Here is a 15,143-nt window from a genome sequence, read left to right on the forward strand (position 1 = left end):
GTAGTCCTTTGGATTTTTACCAGATGTTCTGAACCATGTGACTCTTTTGGCACAGCTCTGACTTTTACTGTTTGGCAATTTATGTAACATTATTAAGTTATGAAGAAATATTTAGTTGAAATCATGAACTGAGGAAAATTCCCTGAAGAAACTATGCTCTTGTGGGAAATCAAGATGTGCACTTCATATCCTTTCACAGAGGTCTTAAATTGTGCTCTAACACACAAGTTGAGTTAGTGAGAACTTTGTGAATTGTTCTGCATGGTGACAAATGCCATTAGGCTTCCTGAAATTAATTTTTCCTGGTTTCCCAATTAGAAAACATCAGTCATCTGCACATTAACATTTATAGTCTTCATCTGGAGGCCTCACCAGTGTATTACCTTGCGAAACTTTCGTCACATTATTACATGGTTATTTTTATCTGGAAACAGGTCTGAAATGACTGGAAATCATGACTGGTACTAATAAGAAACACTGTAAAGCAGTGGTGGAAGAATTATTTACATCCTTTCCTTAAGTAAAAGTAGCAGTACTAAAATACAGTACTAATACATCAGCAGTGAATCATCAATAAATGCCACTACCACCATGTTTGACAGATGAGGTGGTGACTTTGGATCATGAACTCCTCTGTTTTTCTCCACACTTTCCTTTCTTCATCATGTCGATAGAGGTTGATTTTTTTTTTCATCAGTCCATAGTTTTTTGTGTGTATGTGCTTTTGTGAACTGCTGCCATTACATTTCATTATCAATCTTGTTTATATTTTGGAGCAGCAACAACTTTCACTTTCACAAGACAATACAATTTTATTAGACGGTCACACGGTGGCGCAAACATACAAAAAAGTGGAGCCTTCTACTCAAATATTCTCATGTTTTTGTCTGCGGCCTAAATTGCACATTTTCCGATGTCTTCATATTTACCAGTAACACTACATTGCTCATCAGATTTCGAGAATGGTGAAGTAACACAGCTGTAGCAGACTTATAAACTAATAAAATCCAGTTTAACAGCACAGACTCACAGGCGTAGCTAATGTTTCCATTAGCAATTACCATTTTTGGGAATAAATCACTATGAGAGACCAGAGGCAGGAGCAGCATTACGGGAAGAAGCAGTGTGTGTGTGTGTGTGTGTGTGTGTGTGTGTGTGTGTGTGTGTGTGTGTGTGTGTGTGTGTGTGTGTGTGTGTGTGTGAGTGAGAGAGAGAGAGAGATGAAAAAACAGAAGTCACTGTACAGCATGTCGATCCTCCCCGCTTCTTAAAGGACGAACAATATGTGGATGGTATGGACAATGAGGTCGCAGTAGGAGGGCATAGCTTCACGTAAGTTGGCTATACAGTACATCCTCCCACGATAAGACACCAGACAGCTATTGTGTGAAAAAAGAAAAGATCAGAAGCTGTGGATCTGTGTGATCCCATGCATAACATGATTCTTACTTACGGTTTAAATCTAACGATTGTTAATGTGGGTTAGTGTTCAGTGTGGGGGTAGAAAATCAGACCACAACGCTGTGCAGACCATGTGGTACTGTCACTACACTATTTTATTATGTGCTGTATGAGGTCAGAAAGTTTTTTTCTCTGCCTCAAACCATACATGAGGATATTTCTGGTGAAATCATTTGTAGAAGCTTTATAGACTCTTCAAAACAGCGGTTCACATCCCCACATGTTTGTACAAAAGGTGTTATATAAATAAAGTTGAGCTGAGGTGGTTGTTTGGATCTCACACTGGTTCACTTGATGTGCACATGGAGTCACAGATCGATATATTATTCCTTTGTATTTTACATTTTGATATATACATTTTAAATATATTAGAACTGCTTTATCTTTCTGAAGCGTCCTAAGACTGTGAGACTATGTGTAAAATGGTTTTGTGTCCTACAGTTCATCCAGTACTGATGGGAACACCCTGAAACATTGACTTTATTTGAGGGAAACAACAGAAACGCTGAAAATCAGCACAGCCGAATGAACTGAGTACAGAGTCAAAACAACATAAGATGTGTCACTGCCCTAAATACGCTACGCATGGTAGACACACTTTGTGTAAGTATGATCAATGAGCAGATTCTCATTAACAGAGGTTTAGTATTTTTGTTGGGTTGAAATTTGCTGCTCTTGAACTTGTAAACATTAACCAGGTGTGTGTTTAACCCTGTCAGAAGACAGACAGACTTGATTTCTTCATGCCCTGCTAGTGGAGTTCAGTCTCATACAGGTCACTGGAGTTCAGTACATGTTGCATTACACATTATACACATTAGTTCAAACTTAGTTTAAATAAAAACATTATTTGTCCATGAGGGAGAAACAAAATAGACAAAAAATCTGACCAGACACCAACACCATTACATACAAACCAACACCATCTCACACCAACGCTGCAACATTTTAGGTCATCAGATGATCTTATATGTCATGTGGCATGTCATCTTAAACTCTCTCTTTATCCTCATCATTTTTGGAAAGAAGAAGTAGTGAGTTTGATGTAGAAACAGTCCCGTGGTTCATCTCTGTATTAGAAAGATAATGACATCTGACCATGAGCTGTCCAAGAAGTTGCTGATACCGGCACTTTTCCTTTTGGCACGACTGCAGAGTGTGTTTTATGGTTATGCAAGCACAGAGATACACACATTTTTGTACTTTTATACTCATACTCGTGATAACTTAATGCTTTCCATAGCCCCTTACTCTATACATAACCCTTACAGTCTTGTGGGTAACCCGTACCTGGTACCCTAATTGCAAATCCAAGGCTGGATCAGTAACAGTGCAAAGTGATGAACTTCCTGGATCCTCAGGTCCCCAGTGGACCCCAAAAGCTCCACCATAACTGTGTGACAACTGGTGTGAAGTAATATGATCAACTGTACCCTTGTTTGGGACATGCACCATGAAATCACAATTTACTTGTTCTTGAGTCCCTGTTTGAAGCACATTCTTGTGTCATAGTCTAGTTTTAAGACCTTCATATGTCACTTGATAAGGTGCTTTAGTCGTCCAAATTTCCAGATTTCAAGCAACAGAGAAATACTGTACACGCTGCACAAAGAGGGGGACTGTGGGTTAACAGAAGACCAGCAGTTCATTGTTGCCCCATGACACTCCAACAGTTGATGGTAGTATCATTATGTTGGGTGTTGATCCACATACCTCCATTACTCATTTGTCATGCCTTATTATTTGTTTGACTGTAAAAGTTGGTTGTTATGAAAGACATAATAAAATGGTATGTACCCAGTGCAACAGTACAGATGGTATGTGTTTTCAGAAACAATAGAAGGTACAGAGCAATATGTTTTATTGTTTTATTGTTGTATCGTTTTATTTACTGTGGCTCCTAAAATGTGCTATAAGGATGAATTGATGTTTGTGTTGTTTTTGATTTCTTTGCATGGGGTTTATTGATAATAGTACAGCAACAAATGCCAGCATTATCCTTTAGACTATAGTGGGTGATCAGAGGGAAGTCATGTGGCTCAAGACCTTCTCTGATCCTCTTTGCAGTTAGTATCGTGTGTGTATCTATGCATACATACACACATCAGCTATTGTTTTTAGGAAGTGCGAACAAGCTTGTATGCGTGCCTGTGCCTCATGATGAGGTGATGATAGTGGTTAGCCATATATATTTATATGTCTTGTTAGTGGTGTTATAGTTGTAGTTGCATACCAATGACCAAATTTTTTAATGTTGCATCCATGTTCCATGGTCAGGCTGGTGTTTCATGCAAAATAATTTACATGAAACATCATATTAAATCACCTTTTTGTAGTGATGCCATTGTCCATTCATCAGTTAGTCAGATAAATTAATGGAATGAAAATACACTTAAAACATGAATTTTATCATCCAACAAAATAATAATCAATAATAGTCACTGCAGTTTTAGTGTACTCTACCATGCTGGTCTTTCATGATATGATCATGCTTATGGCAGACCTGGATAATAAAGGAACTGGAAGTGTGGACTTTACCTGCTCTTTAAGCACACAGACATAGTAACATGCATCTCTCCCTGAAAAGAAAAAGATTAAGAGCCTGGAAAACCTACTGTAAAAGAAAAATGCCTTAAGCATAACAAGAGGTGTAAAAGTTATGCCCTCTATGCTTCTAGTCTCTACAATGTGCATTGCGCAACGCTGTTGGGGTCCAGGCGAAAAAGGTTTGTTGCGATCAACCAGTTGTTCCTTTGGGCCTGTAGCATCATGGGAAATCATTAGTCACAGCAGTATACTTTCATACAGCTGTCAAGGAGTGATAAGGCCTATCAAGGATGCTAATATGGACTGAGTTATGACACAGAGGGCCAGTTCCTACATGGCACTCACCAAGTTGTTTTCTTGTGCGAGTCACATGACCCTGTGGTTAAACCTGCCGGCTATCTTATCCAGAGTACGTCTCATAGCTTCACTGCTGTGTAGGATGCTGGGAATGCAGGAGTGTCTATTTTCTATTGCTACCAGCACCCAGAGCAGAGGGATTTTATCTGCTGCACAGCAGAGAGTAATTGAGAAATGTGAAAAATACTGGGGAGGGAGTAGGAGGAGGGAAATTGCGAGGAATAGGAAGGAAGCGCTGGCCTATAAAAAGAGAGAGGGCAAGAGCAAAGAGGTGTGGTTTGTAAGATAACATCTCTTTCCTACTCTCTGTGAGCACTAGGGAGTAGTAAGCTGGAGAATACCAACATTACAGCTGCACATTTTTGTTTTTGCAGGAGATTTCCTCTTTGTGACTTCACAAGAAGGTTATTTTGTGAAAAATTCATATTTGCATATTGTAATTGTTCGTTCTGTTGTTAAAATGGGAACGGTATGACCTACTGGTATCCCAGTAAAGATAATGTTTCTTCTGTTTTCCAGCTGATTTTATGCGGTTCCATGTGTTTTTTGGAAATGAGCTGGATTCAGTTTGTCTTTGTGCACAGATGTTTCTAGTTTTAGCTCATGTCTCACTTATGAAACTTTAACATTTTCCATTGAAGTGCTTTTTACATGTCATGGAGGACAGTGTTTTTTCTATGAAAATGAGTATGACAGAGCTGCAGAATGGGCTCATTTCAACACTTTCTCCTTTTTAACAATGCTTAATTACATTTTTAATTTTTATTTCCTATTTTGGCAGGGGCAGTGACAGACACCACCTTGTGTGCCTGTGTGTGTGCAGTGTGTGTCCATGCAGGTGAAAATATAGTGTTTCTGAATTGTCTGCCTGTGTGTGTGTGAGAGTGAGGGATCATGCCGGGTTGTGAGAACACCTTGGGGGTACGACGCTTGCTCACCTTTGCTACGGGTCTGGTGGAGTGTCTGTGTTTCGCTGGAGTTGTGTTCGGATGGGCTTCACTTGTTTTTGTCCTCAAGACGGAGGGCTTCTTCAGCTCTCTGTGTGTCAACACCACAGAAGTCAATGCAACGCATGTCTTAGGTCAGTTTAATGTTCTCACTTCTACAACTTCGAATTCTGAATGCCTATAGAAACTATCCAATAATTTTATGTGGCAAGAAGTTTAACATTGTCTTTCTAAGAACCTGGAAGTTTAAAATCAATTGCAACTCTTTATTATATTTGACCAGTGAAGATATTTTTCATGCAGATGTCTCTGACCTTCATTGTCAACTGTTTAACCAGGTTTCTCAACCTTGGTTTTCTCACTGTCCCTTTTTTGTGTGTCTGCAGATTGCAGTGGACAGGATGAACAGTTCTCACTTGTCTTCACCGTCGCCTCCTTTATGAACAATTTTCTGACGCTGCCCAATGGTTTCCTCTTTGACCGGTTTGGCACTACAGTGGCTCGGCTCTTTGGAATGTGAGTCCAACACCTAAATTACTTAAAATGACTAAAAAATGGTCAATGGAGATAAAAGATTTCTCATCAAAAAGTTACTCAGTAGAGATCAGCTGGGTAGTTGAGAATTGGAAGTGAACGTTAACTTGTAAAGAACAATAACATGAGTTTTTTATTAGTGTGATTACTGAGCGAAAAGTGAAAGGTGCAGCAAGTAGTTTGGTTGGTTTAATGTGGTTTTTCTTTAGCAAAGTTTCAGAGCATCATCTAATTCTGCATCAGCAAATATCATATTACTTTAAGGTGGATAAATTTTAAGACTTCCAAAGAGTAAAGAGGTTCTGTAAATATTAAAAAAACATAATAGCCTGACTAAAACAGCACAGGTACCAATAAGCAAACACCAAGATACTAGTCCATTTGTTTTGTACTTCATACTTCAGACAGCAACAGAACAGTATATTTCACATTTTTCAGTTATTCCAGGATACTCTCCTCCTCTTTAGATCATCTCTTTGGATCAAAGTGAAGGATTTTACTGTACTTTGCTTCACTGTGATCGGCTGTGCAAATAGTATTCTTTAGGCATTTAGTCATTCACTGAAAAGTTAAGATGAAAACTGAAAACTTAGATGCAATGTTCATTGATTGTAATCCATTTAAAACTTTTCAAATTGATGTAGATCATTTTCAACCTTGTGACAGTGTCATGTTTTTATACACCATGTGCTGACATATGAAACGTATGCATTCATCAAATTAAAACCTAACCACCAAAACTTTTTTGATACTGCAGCAATAAAACTAAAATCCCTGCTGAACTGAGTCCCTGCTGGATTTACCAAACCTCACACATTCGCACTTAAGACAGATGGGCCTCTTAACTCTTCTCCATCTCCCTGTATAGCTTCACTCTGTCTGCCTGTGGTGGATTAGCTAATGCGACTATGCAAAGAGGCAATTTGTTGCAGTTTCACTCTGTCTCTGGTATTTTCCCAAACCTGTATGATTACAATAACAGCTGCTTTTACACATGGAGGGGGAGGAGTTGAGTCATGGAGAGAGGTGAGGAAGTGGTATTGTTTGTATTTGTGATAAATGTTGGTGTGTGTGGAAAAACATACTGTAGATGCTGGTAGGGGAGTTAAGCAAGAGGGGGAGAGACAGAGAGGCCAGAATAGCTCTCCCGAGGGATGTTATGTAAAATAGTTGAGGTTTCCAGAAAGCACCCAAATGGAGATGGAGCACACAATTCAGAGCCTGACACTCAGCAATGCAGCATGAAGACACAATGTTTAATGCCCAAAGGGAGCAGTGATGAAAACGAAGCAGTAAAGGGCAATGAAATGCCAAACCCTTAAAAACTGAAACTGGAAAAAGCAAGAGAACTGTTAAGAAACAGAAAGGTCAGAGCCATAAATCACCAAAGGATGGGGCAGAGTCAGAAAGAAATGTGGTTTTTTTTGTGCAGATGTTCAGACCCTGTATCTAAGAAGTCTTCCCATTCCCTGAGACACCACACACACACACACATACCTACCCAGTTTATTGACCCAGATATATCTAAATCCGCAATAACAAACTGGTGCTAAAGATGACCATATGTTTCCACTAAAAGAGGGTGGAGGGAAAATAAAAAGCCAAGGAATGCAAATAGTTGTGCATGGGGCAGAGATGAGGATGGATCTTGGAGGAGCCAAGAGAAGGAAATTAAAGTCGGCCAAAAGTTCTCCAAACAGCAGCACAAGCACAGAGACTTGCGTGTGAACAGTTGTTTACTGTGATAATATTGTATCAAGTGCCACATTTTTCTTGACAGTGTGTTGATTTCTATTCATCTTCTTTTTTTTTTTATTCTTCATTTAGTTCGATTTAACAAAATGAAGAATTTGAGATGCAAACAAATGATGTGAAAGCCATCACCATCATGATATGTTTTATAGTTGGCACTGTGAAGCTCCCAATATGCCAATAAAACAACATGATAACTCTCACATTTTTTTCCCCACCAGATTTCTTTACACCATGGGTACCTTGATGATGGCTTTCTCGAGTTCAGGTGAAAAATATTTCTTTGTCTGGTTGTTTCATGCTCTTTCAGGCCCTTATTGTCCAAAGAAATACTAGAATATAAGGTCTGAGGTGTTACAGCTAACAGGTGTGGATCCTCATTTCTCCCATTTTTGTCTTTTTCCATCAGTTCTGTCCAACCTGCTCTTTCCAGCTCTCTCCCTCCTGGCAGTTGGTGGCGTCTTGTTTCTGATGACCAACATGCAGGTACTAACGCGATCATTTGCAAAGACACAAATTTACACTCTAATGTGTGTAATGTGTAATCGAATGTGTCAGAATTATGTGGTCATAAATAGGAAAATGAAATTTGAAAGTTGGTGTCTAGAACGATGCAATTTGAATAGTTGAATATTAGATATTTTCTCCCTGTAACAAAGAAAATCTGTAGGCTTCTGCCACATCATTTAAAGTTTGGTGACATATGTTTTTGGAGCCATTTCTTCATGTCTTCATGTGTTCTCTGATAGTGGAGCATCACCTAAAGCTGCAGTAAAAAAAAGACACATGATCAAGAACCACTTACTCTAAAACAGAGTTGTATGAGCTTTATTTGGAAGCAACATGTGTTTGACTTCATGACTAAACTGAACACAGATATAAAAACAAGAGCCTCTGCCCCCTGTGTTGGCCACAGCACATGATCTGGTGGGGAGAAAACACACAAAGCCCTCTGCGGCAAACTTTGACGTGTAATGGTAACTTTGAATGGTGTAGGTGTAACTCCAATATCACATCCTCATATTCAACCATGTAATTCAGCTCAGCAGAACTGTCATTAAATGTCATTTTACAAACAATGAAAAGAGATGGATGCAAGAAAAAAACATTGTCCAGTTATAATTTCAAAGTAAATCCCCACACACAGACACTTAAATGCAACGTTCATCTGTCTTAATCAATTTCAATTTCTTTCCTATAGGTAGGAAACCTGTTCGGCTCACGGCGCTCCACTATTATCACTCTTTATAATGGGGCTTTTGACTCTTCCTCAGCGCTCTTTCTCATCATCAAGGTGAGGGGCACTCACACATCGCTCTCATGAATATAATCTACAGGATATATTCATTCTGTTTCAAATACTAAATGAAGATCTCCACCCTGTCTTGTTTTCTCCTGCAGTTGTTACATGAGTCTGGTATCTCTCTTCGGGACTCCTTCCTCTTTCTGTCCGCCTGCAGCGCCATTCACCTGCTCAGGACTTTCTTCTTAATGCCCAGAAAATTCATTCCCTACCCGCTGCCTGATCACTACACATACGGGTACAAATCCCCAACACACCACAGACATCACCCCCTCATGTACACGCTTTATCAATGATAAATAAAGTCACTTACTAATATTGCAAGGCAAAAACAACATTTCTTTTTTAATTTTATCAGGCCAGTTTATTTTCACCTTATTATCCCACCCCTCCTTTGAAATATCCTCCATATGCTGTTATGTAATTACTGGGAGTTAGATCTTCAGATCTCACTTATTCGGTACAAACATTATAAAAGATCCCTCAGGCTGTGGCTGACTCCACTGTGACCTTTGACCCCTTGTCAGGATAACCTGTTGTAAATCAAAGACTCCGAGCGCCATAGTTGCGGCGAATGGTGATACACAAGAGACGGCAGAGGACAGGCCAACTGACACGGATGGCCCTGCAAAACAAGGTTTGTGTGTGCAACTGCAGGTTTGTGCAGTTTACTGTGGCATTGATTAAAGAATAACCCTTTTTCCCCCTCCTCCCTCTCAGAGAAGAGTTTCCGTGAGTGTGTTCTGTCCAGATTCTTTATGTGGCACCTGCTCTGGTTGTCGGTGATGCAGCTCAGACATTACCTGTTTATTGGCACACTGAACCCCATGCTGCACAGGCTGACTGCAGGAGAGCCCTCGCTGGGTAAACACATACAAACACTACATCACCTCTCTGTCATAGCTATACATACAGGTATATACAAACCTTCCTTAATAGGTAAACTTCTATCATCCTCTCCCTCAGCAAAGCAAGTCCCATAAGTACTTACCAGTTAGTCTGTGCCTCAACACATAACTTTTAGTGTCATCAGAAAGGGAAAATAAGTGTCTATATAATTAATAATTAATAATAATTCCTTCTACCTAAAGCTTCTTTGAGACTGGTGTAGTTTTTGTACTATATAAATAAACCTGCCTTACTTTGCCTCTCTGTAGTAAGGTCTATATGTATCACATATCTATTCTGGCAGGCTTTATCATTGGTACCAGAGTCATTCTCTTTAACCATCTCACCTTTGCCTGTGTGTTCCTGTAGTGAGCCAGTACATCAATGCCTTTGCTTTCACCCAGCTGTGTGGGGTGCTGTGCGCCCCCTGGAATGGCCTCATCATGGACAGACTCAAGGGCAAACCCCGTGCAGAAGGTACTAATGGCTACTGATGAATCCAAACACACGCCACGCCCAGGCCAGCCTGTGTGTGCTGTGGATGTGCCAGTGGGCCCCTGAATATCAAAGAGAAAAGAAAAAGTGGCCAAAATCCATTAATTCTTGCATGATGTTGTATGAAGATGAAGTGGTGAACAACCTCTGGCTTGCATTTATCCTCATTTTTTCTCATCAGTCATTTTTTTTTTAAATCTCTGGATACCACTCCAAATTAACCGTTCAACCATTTAACTCATGCAAATGAGCTGCAGAGTATGTAGGCCAAAATACATTTATTATCAACTTGTTAATATTAACAGCATCAGACCTCATGACCAATTATTGTAGTGTAGAAACATGTGACCATTACTAGTCACATAGTTTTCAGTTAGAGGACATGCACCTGCCACTGATATTTAACGCTGTAACTACTTAAATCTGGTGGATGGACTGGAATAAAAGTCAGGAGGTCCTTCAGATATCCTCCAGGGAGCGCTGATCTATCTATGTAGAGATAATTATTTTGAATAACAGTTGTGTGTTTTCATTTGCATACTTGTGTGTGTGTGTATTCATAGGAGAGAGTGAAGGGGAGGCAGACCTGCGAGCCTCGGTGCTTTCTCTCTTCCTGACAGCTCTGCAGTGTTTATTGTTCTCAATTTGTGCTGCCACCCCATACCTGCAGCTTCAGTACTTCACCTTCATCCTGCAGGTGGTCAACCGCTCCTTCCTCTACGGCGGCAACGCAGCCTTCATTAGTGTGGCGTGAGTATCAATACACACAGTTACACTCACTCATACAGTATGTTCCTGAGAAGGGAAGCACATAAGGATGACTTCACAAAATAAGCACTCAACCCAAACATCTTAAAGATAAAGATTTAAAATACACAAAGGTCTACATCAGTGTCCAAAACCACAAAGACACAGCACAAGTGCATTATATAATGACATAATAAAGTGTTTATTATATGTTTAAATACCACTCATAAATTAGAAATTAGGGGGTTAAAGTAAATTTCTTAAAAACATGTTTTTAATACTTAAATATTCACCACTTCTCTCTCTTTGCCATGATGTCACTTTGTGTGTGCAGTTTCCCGTCATGTCACTTTGGGAAGCTGTATGGTCTGGTCATGGCTCTGTCTGCAGTGTTTTCACTGCTGCAGTATCCCTTCTTTGCTCTGGTGAAAGGACCTCTGGACGGGGACCCTCTATATGTGAGTAGATGACATACAACTGATGCAACTGTAAATTCCACCGAATTACTCTAGTCCTTCACCTTCATTAATCACTATCCCCTCCTCATTTGTCTGCAGGTGAACATTGCTCTGACGCTGCTCAGCCTGTTCGCCTTCATCCATCCCCTGTCTGTCTACCTGCACTGTCGAAGTGTTGCCTCTGAGCGGGCCAAAAGCAGAGCTGTCGCTGCTTCCTAGTAGCGTCTGTAAAATGAGACCAATGACTCGCACTTAAAACTCCCCTCATATCACCAGTTACACTGTTACCTCTTCTTTGTGTGTTTATGTCTGTGTTGCTGCATGTATTCCATCTGGAACATGAAACGTAAAGGTAATGTCAAACTCTTGTGAATGCATTACAGATTTTAGTAAAGTATGATTCTGGGTGCAGCATTCACCATACTCTGCAGGCAAGTTCACAGCCAAATTGAACTTATCAATAATAATTAAGAGCTTCTGGTGTGCAGCTTGCTCCGTCTGACCCTCTGTATCACCTCCAGTTCTTGTGATCATTTTATTTTCATTGTGAGGTCGGATGCATAATTCAGGGTTTTTCAACTGAGCTTTTCCATAAAGCATCTCAGGACTTTTTAGCAAGTTTATAATTAGGGTAACGATTTCAGTTGGAATGATCGTTTTAACATTTATTTTTCTAATAAAATTTTCTAAAATTAAGATGATGTGATTTTTGTTGGTGCTTGTACCAAGCGAGCATGTTCTCTTACGTGTGGAGAATATGATTTGTAGGCCAGGGCATCTCTGTATCCCCACAATGCTTATTGTGCTAACAATGCACAACAATGTTGTGACACATTTTACCTTTATCAAAAAAATGTCAGGTCCTGCGATTTGGATATTGCATTTAGCCATATTGCGATTTTAATTATATTTCAATTAATTGCACTGCCCTACTCATAATGTACTCTTGCCATTTTTTATATTCTGTCTAATGCTAGCCACCCATCACACCCTGGGTATGGTGGCAGAGTGCCAAAAGACAAACCACTTTATCGTAGAAAGCTGAAAATCTTACAGATAATGTTTATATCGTGCAGACTCATTCAAGTTATCTCTATCTATATATATTTCTTTTAATCTTTAAAACAGAGAAAAAGGGCCAACAATGTTTTGTGTAGTGAGTGTATAAGGGACATTTGGGAGCCAAACTCACAAACATCAGTCTTTGATGTGCACAGTGTACATAGAAGATAGCTCAGGCTCACCTTTGGACATGAAAACTACTGAGTGAAGCCCCACAGCTTTAATGCACGAGTTCATTCAGGTTCATCAGTATCAGTGCTCTGTGAGGGGGAGTGGAGAGGCAGCACAGCTCTGCCCCCTGCTGGACTCTCAGTGGAGCTGTTAGATACTAACACCAATATTGTGCAAAATGTAAACCAACATTAAGGTGATGAAGTTTTGTTTGTTTCGAACAGCCTCAGGTGTTTGGTGTGTGTGTAGGTCGGTAGTAGAATTTGTCATGAAGGATCCTGTATCCTGTTTTTCAGTGAAAATGTGCCATAGCTAATGTTGACATGTAAACGATTACAAAGGGATGTCTGTTGTGCAATTTTTTTAAATTTTTTTTTACCAATATGTTTATGTTTTAAGTTGTCTGTGTATTTTTCTTTAGTGTCAAATGGTAGTTGAACATGCTGCACCAAATGAAATAAAATGTACCTTTTGATATGAACTTTAGCAGTGTAGTAAAGGGCAGCCTTACTTTTTGAGCTTTAATTTTGCCCAAATAAAAGTTTCAGTTTTCAACTGTTATGAGAGCTAGTAGGGGCTGTAGAAAATAAAACTGTAATCTATTAAACAGAGAAGACTATAAAGGACACGACTCTTGTGACTGGTTGTAAAAATAAACATTAAAGTGATATTTAACAGCTAAATCCTGATTTTCTTCATTTTTTCCCCCAGTGTTTGGTTTACTGGGTCCATGTTTTTCAGTTGATTCAGTTCTTTTAACTGGTGTATTTAATGCAATATAAGCTGCACAAGACAAGTTTATCACATAAAGCCTGCATAATAAACTGTGGGTGTGGAGTTGAAAAGACATGAGCATTCACGGGCAAGGAGGATATAATGAAAGACGCAACTGAGTTGCATTTTAGGAAGTGTAGGATCTAAAAGTCAGCATATCTCAGCCTCTGCTGCAATTATTTTGACCATAATGTCTCTCTATGACTGTGGGGCAATCATTCAGGAAAAAAGACATACAGCATACAGCTGATCAGAGGCTTTGACATGGAGCTGGACTGTCTCCTTGTGGAGTAAAGATCTGATTTAATGAATGAAGCCAAAATCTGAAGGATTCACAACAGCCCTGGAGGACAGTCTGTCATCTCCAGTCATACCGAGACTATTGGCAGTCTGGGTAAGAGTTGTTGTTACTTATAGTGCTGGACAAGTTTCACACAAGGCAGAATTATCTGGGGGGAAAAATCACTGGCAGGGTTTAAACCGGGAATAACAGGGACACTCCCCCACAACAGCCTCTCTCGGGTTCTCTGTACACCTTCTGTGCCATGACACCATGAGCCCAGAAAAGCTTGATTCAGCCCCACAAAGTCTGTCACATCCAATGTGTGTGCGTGTGCGTGTGTGTGTGTGTGTGTGTGTGTGTGTGTGTGTATGTGTGTGTGTGTGTGTGCAGAGAACATGTACACAGTGACAGGCTCTTCCCCTGTCATCTGCGTCATCGCTGATCACAACCACAGTATCTAGGCAATTTAAAAATACAGGCTTGCATAAACAAATGTATGACAGAAATAGGAGGGAAAGCAGGAGGAGTGGAAGATAAAAATAAGCCAGACTGTTAATGAGGTGATTTGTTATGCGTTATGTGTTGTGTGATTTATTTTTTTTGGTAAATGGACTGAATCTGTCGCAGAGACTGAGGATGTCTTTATGACACACAGACTTGACAAGCCTACTCAAAATGTGCCAACTAACTTGTGTTCGCTCCTTTTGATTGGAGCAGCAGGAGAAAAGATGTAATGGCCTCACATTGTCAGTTTTAATGTACCGTTCTCCATCTGCTGTGGGGAGCTAATAGGTAAACAAATTGTCCCTGAAACAATCAATGAATGGCTCCAAAGGTGATAACACGTAAAGTGAGCTTATTGATGCTCCAGGTTTTGGGTTGCAAACCCAGTTTAAAGGAGCCATTTGTAAGTTTTGCTATTGCTAAATGGTTAACGTTAGCATTACCAGTTGTTTTACTAACCAGTCTAGAAGAAACGCTGTGAGTTCAACATCAAACCTCATTCCTTTGCTCACCAAGAATTGACACCGGTGCCAATGTTAATTCTCGTCTCTAACACGTCTTTTCTTCTACTGAAGTTAGCATGCTAACCAGCTAGCCCCAGCCCTCTCGTCACTATCAGATCCAACATACTGTCGCCTCTGTAGAGAGAGATAGTGCTGCTTCAGGGTTTATTTCATGGTTTTAGGACAGTAACCTTTCATTTCAAACTTGATAGAAAATCGGGCTAAAATTAGAATCAGAAATTAGAATTAGAAAAGAATGATTATTAAACAAAAGAGATGAAATAGAACATTTAAAATGCTGATATGTTTGGCCTTCTCTGAAAGCCTACATAAATACTCACAGAGGTACCTTTACTT

General features: G+C 39.8%; 1 protein-coding gene across 4 annotated transcripts; it reads left to right on the forward strand.

Annotated features, from left to right (window-relative positions):
* The first annotated feature begins 1,235 nt into the window (after positions 1-1,235).
* Positions 1,236-13,405, forward strand: slc43a3 (solute carrier family 43 member 3). Of its 4 annotated transcripts, none has more exons than XM_022760393.1 (13): positions 1,236-1,332; positions 5,147-5,446; positions 5,699-5,828; positions 7,820-7,866; positions 8,008-8,084; positions 8,800-8,892; positions 9,000-9,139; positions 9,429-9,538; positions 9,622-9,765; positions 10,159-10,266; positions 10,848-11,034; positions 11,366-11,489; positions 11,589-13,405. In XM_022760393.1, the coding sequence occupies exons 2-13, from the start codon at positions 5,260-5,262 to the stop codon at positions 11,706-11,708; spliced, it is 1,467 nt and encodes a 488-aa protein (XP_022616114.1). In that variant the 5' UTR covers positions 1,236-1,332; positions 5,147-5,259; the 3' UTR covers positions 11,709-13,405. The 4 variants fall into 4 exon arrangements, with proteins under 4 accessions (XP_022616114.1, XP_022616117.1, XP_022616115.1 ...); XM_022760394.1 differs by lacking the exon at positions 1,236-1,332 and adding an exon at positions 4,476-4,636; XM_022760392.1 differs by lacking the exon at positions 1,236-1,332 and adding an exon at positions 4,664-4,769.
* Positions 13,406-15,143: the final 1,738 nt, after the last annotated feature.

Source organism: Seriola dumerili, unplaced genomic scaffold (assembly GCF_002260705.1).
Source record: "Seriola dumerili isolate Sdu_G_001 unplaced genomic scaffold, Sdu_1.0 BDQW01000331.1, whole genome shotgun sequence".
Classification (NCBI taxonomy): Eukaryota; Metazoa; Chordata; class Actinopteri; order Carangiformes; family Carangidae; genus Seriola; species Seriola dumerili.

Coding starts and splice junctions, on each gene's coding strand:
- slc43a3 (XM_022760393.1), top strand. CDS start 5,260: ATGCCGGGTTGTGAGAACACCTTGGGGGTACGACGCTTGCTCACCTTT. Junction 5,829..7,819: donor GTGGCTCGGCTCTTTGGAAT/GTGAGTCCAACA, acceptor TTTCCCCACCAG/ATTTCTTTACACCATGGGTA. Junction 9,539..9,621: donor GGATGGCCCTGCAAAACAAG/GTTTGTGTGTGC, acceptor CCTCCCTCTCAG/AGAAGAGTTTCCGTGAGTGT.